This window comes from Alosa alosa, chromosome 18 (assembly GCF_017589495.1).
Source record: "Alosa alosa isolate M-15738 ecotype Scorff River chromosome 18, AALO_Geno_1.1, whole genome shotgun sequence".
Taxonomy (NCBI): Eukaryota; Metazoa; Chordata; class Actinopteri; order Clupeiformes; family Clupeidae; genus Alosa; species Alosa alosa.
In genome coordinates, this window is record NC_063206.1 from 3,374,174 (window position 1) to 3,388,150 (window position 13,977).

At 44.0% G+C, this 13,977-nt stretch overlaps 1 protein-coding gene across 1 annotated transcript in view; it reads right to left on the reverse strand.

Annotated features, from left to right (window-relative positions):
• Positions 1-13,977, reverse strand: part of atp6v1ba (ATPase, H+ transporting, lysosomal, V1 subunit B, member a) — a 44,574-nt gene that overhangs the window by 3,782 nt on the left and 26,815 nt on the right. Inside the window, exons 9-15 of the mRNA XM_048270257.1 lie at positions 13,667-13,747; positions 11,744-11,863; positions 11,172-11,269; positions 10,903-11,026; positions 4,768-4,918; positions 3,748-3,830; positions 2,836-2,940 (exon numbers count right to left, since the gene is read on the reverse strand). Coding sequence (XP_048126214.1) covers positions 2,836-2,940; positions 3,748-3,830; positions 4,768-4,918; positions 10,903-11,026; positions 11,172-11,269; positions 11,744-11,863; positions 13,667-13,747 — 762 coding nt within the window. The remainder of the gene's footprint in view (positions 1-2,835; positions 2,941-3,747; positions 3,831-4,767; positions 4,919-10,902; positions 11,027-11,171; positions 11,270-11,743; positions 11,864-13,666; positions 13,748-13,977) is intronic.

A 13,977-nucleotide genomic window follows, 5' to 3' on the forward strand; every position in this document is an offset into this window, starting at 1 on the left:
ATTAATAAACATGTTCACCAAACAAAAAATGGCAAGATATTTGCTTGTTTCATTGATTTTAAAAAGGCGTTTGATTCTATTTGGCATGAAGGGCTCTATTTTAGACTACTAAATTGTGGGATAGGGGGTAAAGTGTATGACCTAATTAAAACCATGTATTTAAATAACAGATGTGCTGTTAAAATTGGAAAAAAAAATAACCCAATACTTCACCCAAGGGAGAGGTGTCCGTCAGGGCTGTAATTTAAGTCCGAAGTTATTTAATATATATATAAACGAACTTGCTATCCAGTTAGAGCAATGTCCCGGTCCTGGCCTCTCCCACCTAGATAGAGAGGTGAAGTCTCTATTTTTTGCTGATGACTTGGTTCTACTGTCTGCTACTGAAAAAGGTCTACAACTACAGTTAGACATAGTAGAAAAGTACTGGAAGACCTGGGCCCTACAGATAAACCTAGACAAAACAAATGTAATGATTTTCCAAAAACGCCCCAAATGCCAAGAAAACAAACACCAATTTAAAATAAACAATTCTGTCATCCCCCACACCATGAGTTATACCTACCTAGGTATAACAATGACAGCATCAGGGAGTTTTAATATGGCAGTGAATGCACTAAAGGAAAAAGCCGAAGAGCCCTAAATGCAATTAAAAGAAAATTTTATAATCTCCAAATTCCAATTAAAATCTGGCTTAAAATATTTGATAGTGTCATCCAGCCCATTGCGCTGTATGGTAGTGAAGTATGGGGTCCACTCAGTCATCATAGCTATACTCACTGGGACAAACACACAATAGAATCTCTACATGCTGAGTTCTGCAGACACATTCTACAAGTACAGAGAAAAAACACCAACAAATGCATGTAGAGCTGAATTAGGTAGATACCCACTAATCATTAACATCAACAAAAGAGCACTCAATTTTCTGAATCACCTTAAATCCAGCCCACAAGACACCCTTCATTCTAAAGCCCTCCAAACCCAAGAGCTGAACCCAGAAAAAGTCCCTACACCAGTTGTTGCAGAGACTAACTGCCTTACCACACACCCACTCTGATCAGTCTCACAACAACACTGTTTTCCAAAAACCAATCAGAGTAAACCAAATTATGAAACAATGTAAAGTAGCCTATTTGGAATATTGGAAAGAAGAAACTAAAAATCAAAGTAGATTACAATGCTATCTGTCCCTAAACCGAGAATATAAAATAGCAGAATATCTTAATACTGTCAGAGATAGAAAACAGAGACTGACCCTAACCAAATACAGGCTAAGTGACCACAAATTGGAAATTGAAAAGGAAGACTCAGAAAATCATGGCAACCAAAAGAACACAGAATATGTGGTTACTGCATGACAGGTGAGGTCGAGACAGAGATGCACTTCCTCCTACAATGTACATCCTTCAATCAAACAAGAAACCTTTTCTTCAACAAATTTAACTCAGAAATTCCTAATTTTAATGAACTTAATGACATATCAAAATTAAAGATATTATTAGGAGAAGGAGATAAAGCATATCTTGCTGCCCAATATGTATCAACATGCCACAATCTGAGGGACAATGAGTGACCTATATCACCAAATAAATACACACACAGACACACACACACAGACACATGCAGACGTTACTACACACACTGCCAGCAATAACACACACACACACACACACACACACACATACACACACTGCATCATACACTACATTTTACTTTATTTTACCTATTTATTTTATTCCTATGAAAATCTACTGACATGTATGTGTTCAGATTTATTGTATAACTGCTTTGGCAATATAAGTGAGCTTGTCATGCCAATAAAGCATTCTTGAATTGAATTGAATTGAATTGAATTGAGAGAGAGAGGGAGAGGGAGAAAGGGGGGAGGGAGAGAGATTTTGTTGTTATTATTATTATTATTTCTTTTGTATTTTTTTTTTTAAACAGATATTGTATCTGTGTAGTTTTGTTATATGTTTAACCTTGGTAACACCGCTAATTGAGTCATGCCAATAAAGCTCCAATTTACAATGACAATTGAGAGAGAGAGAGGGGGGCACAAGTTAAGAGGGAGAGGGGGGGAAGAGAGGGGGTGGTAGGGGGAGAGAGGGGGTGGTAGGGGGGGGAAGAGAGGAAAGGAGGGAGGAGAGGAGGGAGAAGAATGGAAGAAGTGCAACACAGTAAGAGAGTGAAAAAACCAAGAGGAGAAATAGAGTGAGAGATGAACAGACCCACTGAGGAGAAATGGAGTGAGAGATGAACAGACCCACTGAGGAGAAATAGAGTGAGAGATGAACAGACCCACTGAGGAGAAATAGAGTGAGAGATGAACAGAGACCCACTGAGAGGGAAATCAGCAATCAGAAGACATCTGGACAGGTCAGCACTGTGCTCATTTACTCTGCTGATTGGTCAGCTAAGTGCCAGGTGCATCTTCCCTGTCCTGTGTTCCCTGTGCTTATTGGTCAGCTCTTATGCTAAGCCTATGTTCCCCTGTGCTTATTGGTCAGCTCTTATGCTAAGCCTATGTTCCCCTGTGCTTATTGGTCAGCTCTTATGCTAAGCCTATGTTCCCCTGTGCTTATTGGTCAGCTCTTATGCTAAGCCCATCTTCCCCTGTGCTGATAGGTCAGTTTATATGCTAAGCCTATGTTCCCCTGTGCTTATTGGTCAGCTCTTATGCTAAGCCTGTGTTCCATGTGCTTATTGGTCAGCTCTTATGCTAAGCCTATGTTCCTTGTGCTTATTGGTCAGCTCTTATGCTAAGCCTATGTTCCCCTGTGCTGATAGGTCAGCAGTTGAGCTCCCTGTGCTGATTGGTGGGCTCTTTACCAGCTGGTTGGAGACGTCGGCGTGGTCCTTGCGCGTCATGCCCTCTCCGATGGCCGACTTCATCAGACGGGACAGAGACGGCAGCACGTTGATGGGAGGGTAGATCTACAGTGGAATCAAAAAAACGGTCAATGACACACACACACACACACACACACACACGGGACGTGTCTGGGAGATTTCTGACTCAACTGATGCAATCAAACTAGGAGGCTATGCTGTATCCTGGAGAGAGGCAGAGAAAGGCTCTGTGCGTACGTGTGTGTGCGTACGTGTGTGTAAGTACATGTGTGTGCGTACATGTGTGTGTGTGTGCGTGTGTGTGAGTGTGAGTGTGAGAAATAGAAAAAAGACATAAGATGTCCAAATATGTGCTTTCATCCTTATACAAAGCCTCAGTGTATGTGTGATAGATGGGTGTGTTTGTGTTAATGATGTGTATTGTACAGAGAATCCCTTACAGATTACCCAGAATGCAGCTGATACTCTATTTCTTATACAAGGTACTTATTAATACACTATTGCAGCTGATACTCTATTTCTTATACATTATTAACACACTATTGTAGACAATTCGCAATGTACCTTGATTGCTCCTTATTTTTTGTAAGTTGCTTTGGGCAAAAGCATCAGCTAAAATAATTAGCATAAATGTAAGTTGTGCATGAGTGGGTGTGTGGGTGTGTGTGTGGTGTGTGAAACCCACCTGTCTGTTGTGGAGCTGGTCTGTGTGTGTGTGTGTGTGTGTGTGTGTGTGTGTGTGTGTGTGTGTGTGAAACTCACCTGTCTGTTGTGGAGCTGGTGTGTGTGTGTGTGACCCACCTGTCTGTTGTGGAGCTGGTGTGGGTGTGTGTGTGTGTGGAGCTGGTGTGTGTGTGTGTGTGTGTGTGTGTGTGTGTGTGTGTAACCCACCTGTCTGTTGTGGAGCTGGCGATCCACATAGACCTGCCCCTCAGTGATGTAACCCGTCAGATCAGGGATTGGATGGGTGATGTCTGGAAGAGGTATCAGAAGACACGTGTCATCAGTATGTGTGCTTCAACACCATCGTGTGTACAGAGCCTGTACGCGTGCGTGTGTATTGCTGCTGATGGACGTGTGTGTGTGTGTGTGTGTGTGTGTGTGTGTGTTTCTGTATGTATATGCGTGCGTGCGTGTGTTTCATAGCAGTTGATATGAGTGTTGCCATCATTAAGCATTGTGTTTGTGTGCATGTTACATTGTTAAAGTTTGTGTGAGTGTCTATGTGCGTGTGCAGCATCCTCTGTGTGTGTGTGTGTGTGTGTGTGTGTGTGTGTGTGTGTGTGTACCATCGTTGGGCATGGTGAGAATTGGGATCTGTGTGTGTGTGTGTGTGTGTGTGTGTACCATCGTTGGGCATGGTGAGAATTGGGATCTGTGTGTGTGTGTGTGTGTGTGTGTGTGTGTGTGTGTGTGTGTGTGTGTGTGTGTGTGTGTGTGTGTGTGTGTACCATCGTTGGGCATGGTGAGAATTGGGATCTGTGTGTGTGTACCATCGTTGGGCATGGTGAGAATTGGGATCTGTGTGTGTGTGTGTGTGTGTGTGTGTGTGTGTGTGTGTACCATCGTTGGGCATGGTGAGAATTGGGATCTGTGTGTGTGTGTGTGTACCATCGTTGGGCATGGTGAGAATTGGGATCTGTGTGTGTGTGTGTGTGTGTGTGTGTGTGTGTGTGTGTGTGTGTGTGTGTGTGTGTGTGTGTGTGTGTGTACCATCGTTGGGCATGGTGAGAATTGGGATCTGTGTGTGTGTGTGTGTGTACCATCGTTGGGCATGGTGAGAATTGGGATCTGTGTGTGTGTGTGTGTGTGTGTGTGTACCATCGTTGGGCATGGTGAGAATTGGGATCTGTGTGTGTGTGTGTGTGTGTGTGTGTGTGTGTGTGTGTGTGTGTGTGTGTGTGTGTGTACCATCGTTGGGCATGGTGAGAATTGGGATCTGTGTGATGGAACCATTTCTTCCCTCCACACGTCCAGCCCTCTCGTAGATGGTGGCCAAGTCGGTGTACATGTAACCAGGGAAACCACGACGACCGGGCACCTCTTCTCTGGCAGCAGACACCTACACACACACACACACACACACACACAGGGTTACGATCATTCTGATGTACAAAGCACTACATGAAGATACTAATGGAATGGGAGAAGAGAGCAAGCAGGCTCCAGCTAGCATCAGTGCTATTCAACACAAGCAAGCTACAACTAGCATCAGTGCTATTCAACACAAGCAGGCTACAACTGGCTCCAACTAGCATCAGTGCTATTCAACACAAGCAGGCTACAACTGGCTCCAACTAGCATCAGTGCTATTCAACACAAGCAAGCTACAACTAGCATCAGTGCTATTCAACACAAGCAGGCTACAACTGGCTCCAACTAGCATCAGTGCTATTCAACACAAGCAGGCTCCAACTAGCATCAGTGCTATTCAACACAAGCAGGCTACAACTGGCTCCAACTACCATCAGTGCTATTCAACACAAGCAGGCTACAACTGGCTCCAACTACCATCAGTGCTATTCAACACAAGCAGGCTACAACTGGCTCCAACTAGCATCAGTGCTATTCAACACAAGCAGGCTACAACTGGCTCCAACTAGCATCAGTGCTATTCAACACAAACCCGGCTCTGCATTTCTGACCAGACTTCTTCTTTGGCTTTGCATACCACAACCCAAATGGCCAGATTCCACTGCTCAGAACCCAAATGGCCAGATTCCACTGTTGGTCGCCCAAATGGCCAGATTCCACTGTTGGGGAGTATGCGGCAGCTTTTGTGTGTTGTCGGGAGAGTGGGACGTTGTCGTCGGAATGGAATGCCTGAGGAGCGAGGCTTAATGATGCTGTGATTGTGTTGCAGCGTTAAATATGTTTGGTGAGAAGTGGTCAGGATGCAGTGGGAGAATAGAGGACACTCTAAAGGCACGACACACACACACAGAGACAAAACACACACACACACACACACACACACACACACAGAGACAAAACTAACACATTTAGTTCTTATAAAGTGTGCCCTCCCTCTCCTTTGATTGGAGCTTCCTCATGTGTGTGTGTGTGTGTGTGTGTGTGTGTGTGTGTCTGAACGGGTCTGTTCATGTGCAGCGTCTCCTAGAGTCGGAAAGGACAAGACGTTGTCTCTGACATCAACAAAGATCCATTTGAAACTAGTAGATAGAACCAGACATACTTGACTATCTGTGACCATTCTCTGCCAGCGCACGCACACACACACGGTTGCCATGTGAGCAACTGTGTTTAACTCTCCGTGTCTCTACTTGTGTGTGTGTGTGCGCGTGTGTGTGTGTTCTGAAAAGCAGTTCATGCGGACAACTCAACCTTCATGAGCCTTTCAAAGTAAAGCAGCAAGTAACGAGTGAAGAGGGAGACAGACAGAGGGTCTGAAAGAGCGAGAGAGAAAGACAGAGAGAGAATTTTGAGAGAGAGAGAGAGAGAGAGAGAGAGAGAGAGAGAGAGAGAGAGAGAGAGAACGAGAGAGAAAGACAGAGAGAGAGAAAGAGATATGTGGTGAACAAAAAGTAGAGATGGAGATAAAATAAACATGGACATTTTCATAAACCTTCATTACTGGAGTCTATAGAACCTTCATTACTGTAGTCTGTAGAACCTTCATTACTGTAGTCTATAGACCCTTTCAACAATAAAAACAAAAACAATGCTTGAACATTCTATTTGGTTCCCAATCTACTTCCTCTGCATTAAGATAACATATGGAATGTTAAAAAGGAAGCCTTGTGGGGCCAACTATGATGCTGATAATGGAACTCTCTTGAAAGGGTCTATAGAACCTTCATTACTGTAGTCTGTAGAACCATCATTCAAGTAATAAGTCCACACACAAAAACAGTATAGTAGAAGTAAAGGTGTAGTGCTTCAGGCTAGTTGCTGATGGTAGGTGTGTGGCTACTAAAGCGTGCGTGCACACACACACACACACACACACACACACACATCTGTGCAACTGTGTCTCAGGGCAGCTGTCCTACCAAGGCTGCTTTGAGAGGAAATGAAATGCTATCTTACATTTCACGTGTGTGACTCTGTGTGACTGTGTGTGTATCGATGAGGTGGAAACCTGGAAACCCGAACCCCTTTGTTTGAATAAGGGAGAACCTAAAACCTAGGCAGAGGAGGGTTGGGGTCGGGGGGGCTGTAGATGATGAGGGCTTTTAAGTGTGTGTGTGTGTGTGTGTGTGTGTGTGTGTGTGTGTGTGTGTGTGTGTGTGTGTGTGTGTGTGTGTGTGTGTGGTGGAAACCTCTGTAGATGATGAGGGCTTTCAAATGTCAAGAGGGGTCAGAGGGCTTTTGTGTCAACGCTGGTGTCCGGCAACTCAGAGGCGTTCTGTGGTAATCCCCTCAATCAGTGTGTGTGTGTGTGTGTGTGTGTGTGTGTGGTAATCCCCTCAATCTGCTACTGCATGGGCATGGGGACATGACGTGGAGAGGGGAAGAGGCTCGTTTTACATGCACAATCACACACGCACAATCACACGCACGCACAACCACACACACGCACAATCACACGCACGCACAACCACACACACGCACAACCACACACACGCACAACCACAACCACACTCAATCACACAACCACACACAATCACACAATCACACAACCACGCACAACCACACACACGCACAACCACACACACGTGCCTGTTACTAGGGGTGTGCATTGGCAATGCCCTCACAATTCGATTCGATTACGATTCACCAGGTAACCATTCGATTCAACGATGCATTGCAATGCACCAAAATTCTACTGCACACAACAAGGCAAATTTTGAGGTCATGAGGCAATACAAGCAGTCAGATATTGAACAGATTTTATTGGCTGCTATGTGTGTATTATCACTGTATCTTTGACATAAATGTCATTAAATAATGGAATTTCACCATTTTAGGGGCAAGGCAACTTGGCCTTCAGTTGGGCATATTTGGTGGGGGGCACAAAGTCCACATGTCAGGGCACCAAGGCCAAAGTTAACTATACAGTAGTAGGCTATAAAAATGATCAAAGTTGTATTTAGCCTATTCACAGCAGTAGACCTGCATCACTGTAGCCTATGAAACATTACAAACTGTTATGAAATCATGTATTGAACAATTTAAGCACAGCTCAGTTTTAAGACACTCAAATAGCATAGACGCATGCTTAGCATTTTGTGATCATTAAGGCCACTTTCACAAACTCTTAGTCAGCTGTCCTCTGATTGACCAATATCTAGGCGATATTTGTAACATTTATTTTGTATTTGGCCCATTATGAAATCATGTAGAATAATTTAAACACATTGTCTTAAAGCCCAAATTTGGAGACATCCATGCATGTCGAAATTTGCTGCAAATTCAGAACTGGATTACTCTGGAACGGCTAACTGTACAGGGGACTGCTTTACACCTTTCTGTTCGGTAAGGTCAGCTGTTTTCTGTATTCTGATATATGGTTTGTTATGTGTTGAACGAAGGGTTCGTGAAGTATTCCACCGAGATGAATGGGTAGGGAGATGGGCGCAGAACCTTCAGTAGAATTATGATTAAATTGAATTATATTATTCACTTAAATGTAATTTTCATGCAAACCGTTTACCACAGCAATTAACGGCTAACATAGTTTAAAAGCTGAGAAAAAGCTCTTTCATGTGATGTGATTGGCTACTTGTGATGTCTGTGTGATGAGTAGGCTTGTTTGCGAGTAGTTCAACTGAGAAGAATGGGTGAATTTGAATGCACTTTCTTTCTTGCCGTGCGCTGTCACTTTCTCCATTGCGTAAAAAACTAAATTAATTTGCGCTGTGAATGCTTAGATTATTTTGACAGGCCATAGGCTAAATAAAAATCGTCGGACGCAAAACAGAATATTGAAAGAAGGGGGTACCAAGGCCACCGTAGCCTGTAAACCTCTGATTTTTAAAGGGGCAACAATGGCCATGGCCGTCATGAAATTCCTACCCTGCAACATACTGCACACACAGTAACGAAGCCAACTCAGGATGCCAACGATCGACATGATTTGTGAAGTTAGTTGTATTGCCAACGTGCTTGATGTTAGTGTGGCAGTATTGTTGACACCACTACCTGTTACACACACACACACACACACACACACACACCTCACACACAGACACAGACACAAACGTGCCTCACACAGACACAGACACAGACACACACACACGTGCCTCACACACAGACACAGACACAAGAGAACAAGGTTCATATACAAGTAGAATAATAAATAGATTAATAAGGAGATTAATAAGTAGATTAATAAGTAGATAATAGAATAATAAGTAGACAAAACACAATAAAGAAATATAGATTAATAAGTAGATAATAATAAGTAGATTAATAAGTAGATTAATAAGTAGATTAATAAGTAAATAATAATAAGTAGATTAATACGTAGATTATAATAAGTAGACCGTTTCTCTATATGTGCACTCCTGGAATATCAAATCCATTGCACCTGAATTTCCCAGCTTGGGCCCAGGGTTGCATCCAGTGAACACACACACCACACACACAAAACCTTGCTAATCTGGGCCATTGACTCTGCTGTGAGCACGTTTGGCTAAAAGCATTCCGTGAATGCCAGCTCAGGCGACGAGTCAGGCGACGAGGCTCTGGAATGCACCTGGGCTTTTGGGCCATCAGGTAAACCGGAGAGAGCTCATAACTGGACTGTGAGTGTGTGTGTGAGAGAGTGTATGTGAGTATGTGAGCGTGTGTGTGTGTGTGTGTGTGTGTGTGTGTGTGTGTGTGTGTGTAACAGATTACTAACTAATCCAGTGTTTGAATGCTTGCACTATAGGTGCAAATATTACTACACATTTCTTCACACCAAGAGAGGTGGCATCACACTACAAAGCTGCAGGACAACAAAGACAAGCACACAAGCACACCTTCATATAAACGCACACAAGCACGCCTTCATATAAACGCACACAAGCACGCCTTCATATAAACGCACACAAGCACGCCTTCCTTCATATAAACGCACACAAGCACGCCTTCCTTCATATAAACGCACACAAGCACGCCTTCATATAAACGCACACAAGCACGCCTTCATATAAACGCCACACCGCAATACAAGCATTTCCTTCATATAAAGCGCATAAACGCAATTACTTCTTCATATAAACAAGCACGCCTTCATATAAACGCGCACACGCTAACGCTTCATATAAAGCACACAAGCACGCTTCATATAAACGCATACAAGCACGCTTCATATAAAGCATGCCTTCCTTCATATAAACGACACAAGTGCCATATAAACAAGCACGCACGCCTTTCTTCACACAAGCACCCATATAAACGCAAGCACGACGCCTTCATATAAACGACACAAGCACGCTTCATATAAACGCACACAAGCACGCCTTCATATAAACGCACACAAGCACGCCTTCATATAAACGCACACAAGCACGCCTTCATATAAACGCACACAAGCACGCCTTCATATAAACGCACACAAGCACGCCTTCATATAAACGCACACAAGCACGCCTTCATATAAACGCACACAAAGCACGCCTTTCATAAACGCGACACAAGCACGCCTCCTTCATATAAACGCTTTCCTTCATATAAAAAGCACGCCTTCATATAAACGCATTGCCACGCCAATAAACGCATTCTTCATATAAACGCACACAAGCACGCCTTCATATAAACGCACACAAGCACGCCTTCATATAAACGCACACAAGCACGCCTTCATATAAACGCACACAAGCACGCCTTCATATAAATGCAATGGCACACAAGCATGCCTTCATATAAATGCAATGGCACACAAGCATGCCTTCAAGGCTAGGATGTGGTGTTTGTTCAAGGCTAGGATGTGGTGTGTGTGTGTAGATGTTCACGGCTAGGATGTCGTGTTTGTTCAAGGCGAGAGAGAGAGAGAGTGAGTGTGAGTGTTGGTGTGAGTGTGAGAGTGAGAGTATGAGAGTGTGAGAGTATGAGAGTGTGAGTGGGAGAGTGAGTGTGTGAGTGTGTGAGTGTTACCTCTCTCAGAGCCTCAGCATAGGAGCTCATGTCCGTCAGGATGACCAGCACATGCTTCTCACACTGATAGGCCAGATACTCAGCGGAGGTCAGAGCCAGGCGCGGAGTGATGATGCGTTCAATACTGGACAGGGAGAACATCATTAACACACGGCTGCCACAACAACATAAACTGAAATGGTGTGTGTATGTGTGTGGGTGTGTGTGTGTGTGTGTGCGTGTGTGTGTGCGTGCGTGTGTGTGTGTGCGTGTGTGCATGCGCGACCTACGTTGGGTCATTGGCCAGGTTTAAGAACAGACAGACATTGTCCATGGAACCGTTCTCCTCAAAGTCAGACTTGAAGAACCGAGCTGTCTCCATGTTCACCTGTCAAAACAGAACCGGGGAACCGTGATTGCTGTTTAGCAGCATTCAGAGCACTCAAACAGGACAAGCCACAAGTAGCTCACACTAGTCTGCATGTGTATATGTATGTATATGGGTAAGTGTGTGTGTGGTCTTTTTTTTGGAGCTTTGCACGTGTGTGTACACAAATTATAACAATACATACACTGTGCCTCTGCTGCCCCCACACACACACACACACACACACACATACACACATACACACAGCTCACCCCCAAGTAGCTCACACTAAAGTGTGCATGTGTATATGTATGTATATGGATGGGTAAGTGTGTGTGCATGTGTATATGTATGTATGTATATGGGTAAGTGTGTGTGTGTGTGTTCTTTTTTTTGGACCTTTGCACGTGTGTGTGTACACAAATTATAACAATACATACATTGTGCTGGTATCAAGCTCTCTGTGCCCCCCTCACACACACACACACAGCTCACCCCCATAGCAGCGAACACAATGGCGAAGTTCTCAGAGCTGTAGTCCATCACATCTTTGGACTTCTGCACTAGACCAGCCTGCCGACAAATCTGGGCTGCGATCTGAGAGAGAGAGCGCGAGAGAGAGAGAGAGAAAGCGAGAGAGAGAATTTTGAATTTTACAATAACATTTATTGGTGAACAGATTCAGAAATCATGAAGAAAGTACATGATACTCAGGAAGACATCAGGTCAAAAGAAAACAGACCCCTCCCCATCCCCCCAAAGAAACAAACAACAATTAAAAACCAAAAACCAACTCATTCCCATCAACTGAGCAAATGACTTTCTCACGGCACCAATGATCAGCAAAAACATCCAAAGAATGCATTGTCTTGTAGAAACAAAATTCCCTCTTGACATCAGTAAATTCCTGAGGATTGGCACCTGGTTTCTGATGGACTTTTTTTTTTTTTTTGTTTGTTTTTCCGACTCAAATAAATAGCAAGCTTTGCCTGTCCAATAATAAAGTGGAAGCAACTGGAATCCATGCATTTCCACAGAATTATTTTTGGAATCTGATCCCTTATCATACCTGTTCATTTGTACTCATCGCTCGACTTATCGTGACTAAATTCAAGATGGCGTTGAACGGTAAACTTCCTGAAGGTACTGTCTGTATAAATCGTCTTGAAAATAAACTACCAGTGCTTTTTCAAAGTTCTCAATGTCTCGTTTTAAATGTCAGGGCCCTCGGAAGTCTACCAATGTCGTGTGGAGCTACTTTGAGCCTCGTAAATGGTGTAAAACAGTGATTTATTTGCATGGCTAGGCCGAAGCACGAGGCAACCCATTGAAAACCTGTTGGTAGCATCAGCAAACTAGCGCCAGATTTCAGAGTGCAGGGGACAAGCCGAGAAGAGCTATGAGACAAAAGTTCACACTCGGTATCATGTTTCAATAGCCTAGAAATCTAGACGCACCCTAGCGGCCTGTACGTCTAGTATCAAACCATAGGGATTTCTATTGGCTGACACCGTGGACGTCATCCAATCACAGCGCTCTATTTTGTTAGAGAGTCTTAAGGCGGGCTTAACAGGATAACGACAGTCCCGCGACGGTGAACAACAAGGAAGGTGGCTATGGCGAACTAAGAGCCGTTGTTTGAATCGGTGTTACGCCAACTTTGGAGGAGTTGGACTTGTGCTTTTCTTTGAAAGTTGAGCAACACAATGCACTTAAGTCATTCCTTTCAAGAAGGATGTATTTGCCGCTTTTGCCGACCGGATAACGGATATGGTCGTGAGGCTGGCCTATTGCATGCCTAGGCAGTTTGAAAGACAATTCTCTGCCCGCCCCTTGGATTAAGCGAGGTGAATGGTTCGATTCCAGACTATACATTTCAATGGTATAGGATGGCCCGCCAGGCTAATGTTTCAACACACTTTAGGTCAATATCACATCAGAATTCTCCTTTAAGGGACAGGGACTCATCCAATGCAGCAGTGGCTCCTTCATCTATTGTTGGTAGTCCATCATAGTAATCACTGGCTATAGTAAAGTCCTTTTAGGCAAGTCCCTCCATTCAGCATCCATATTGCAACGCTTTTTGGGCACTTATCGGGCATCCCCTTTGGCAGAAATGCGCGTACGCAAGGTTTCACGACACCAATCTTGCTCCAGCCTCGACATCACAACACACGATTGGCTCAATGTATTCACATGTCGCGGAAGGGGTGTGATATGTGTAGACAACTGCCATATTGGCGTTACAAACTAACCCCATGCATTTCTATGGAGGATTTTTTGAGTGCTGTGTCTCCTCATTAGAAAGTCTCCAAATTGGTAAGATCGTATGTATATAGATCAGCATAGAAGTCTAATGCACGCTTACGAATAGAAGTCTAATGCACGCTTACGAATAGAAGTCTAATGCACCCTTACGAATATCAGCGGGATCAGTGAGCTCTTGACCAGTATCTGAGAGCAGGCAGCGGATGGGTCTGCCTTGTCCATGTGTCCTCTCTAAACCACAGAGAAACTTAGAGGGCGCATCCATCTGTGCTAAACACTGGACCCTAGACTCACCAGGGCCCCCTGGGCTCTACTGTCCAGCAAGTCAGACAGCATGCTCTTTTTGCGCTTAAGTGCCGTAGTATGTTCTTTACATTCATTGCATGCTACCAGTCCTTGTAGGTCTAGGATTTCCTGGTCAAGAACGGTCATCTTTTTTTTTATCGTTAGGTCCAGCTCAC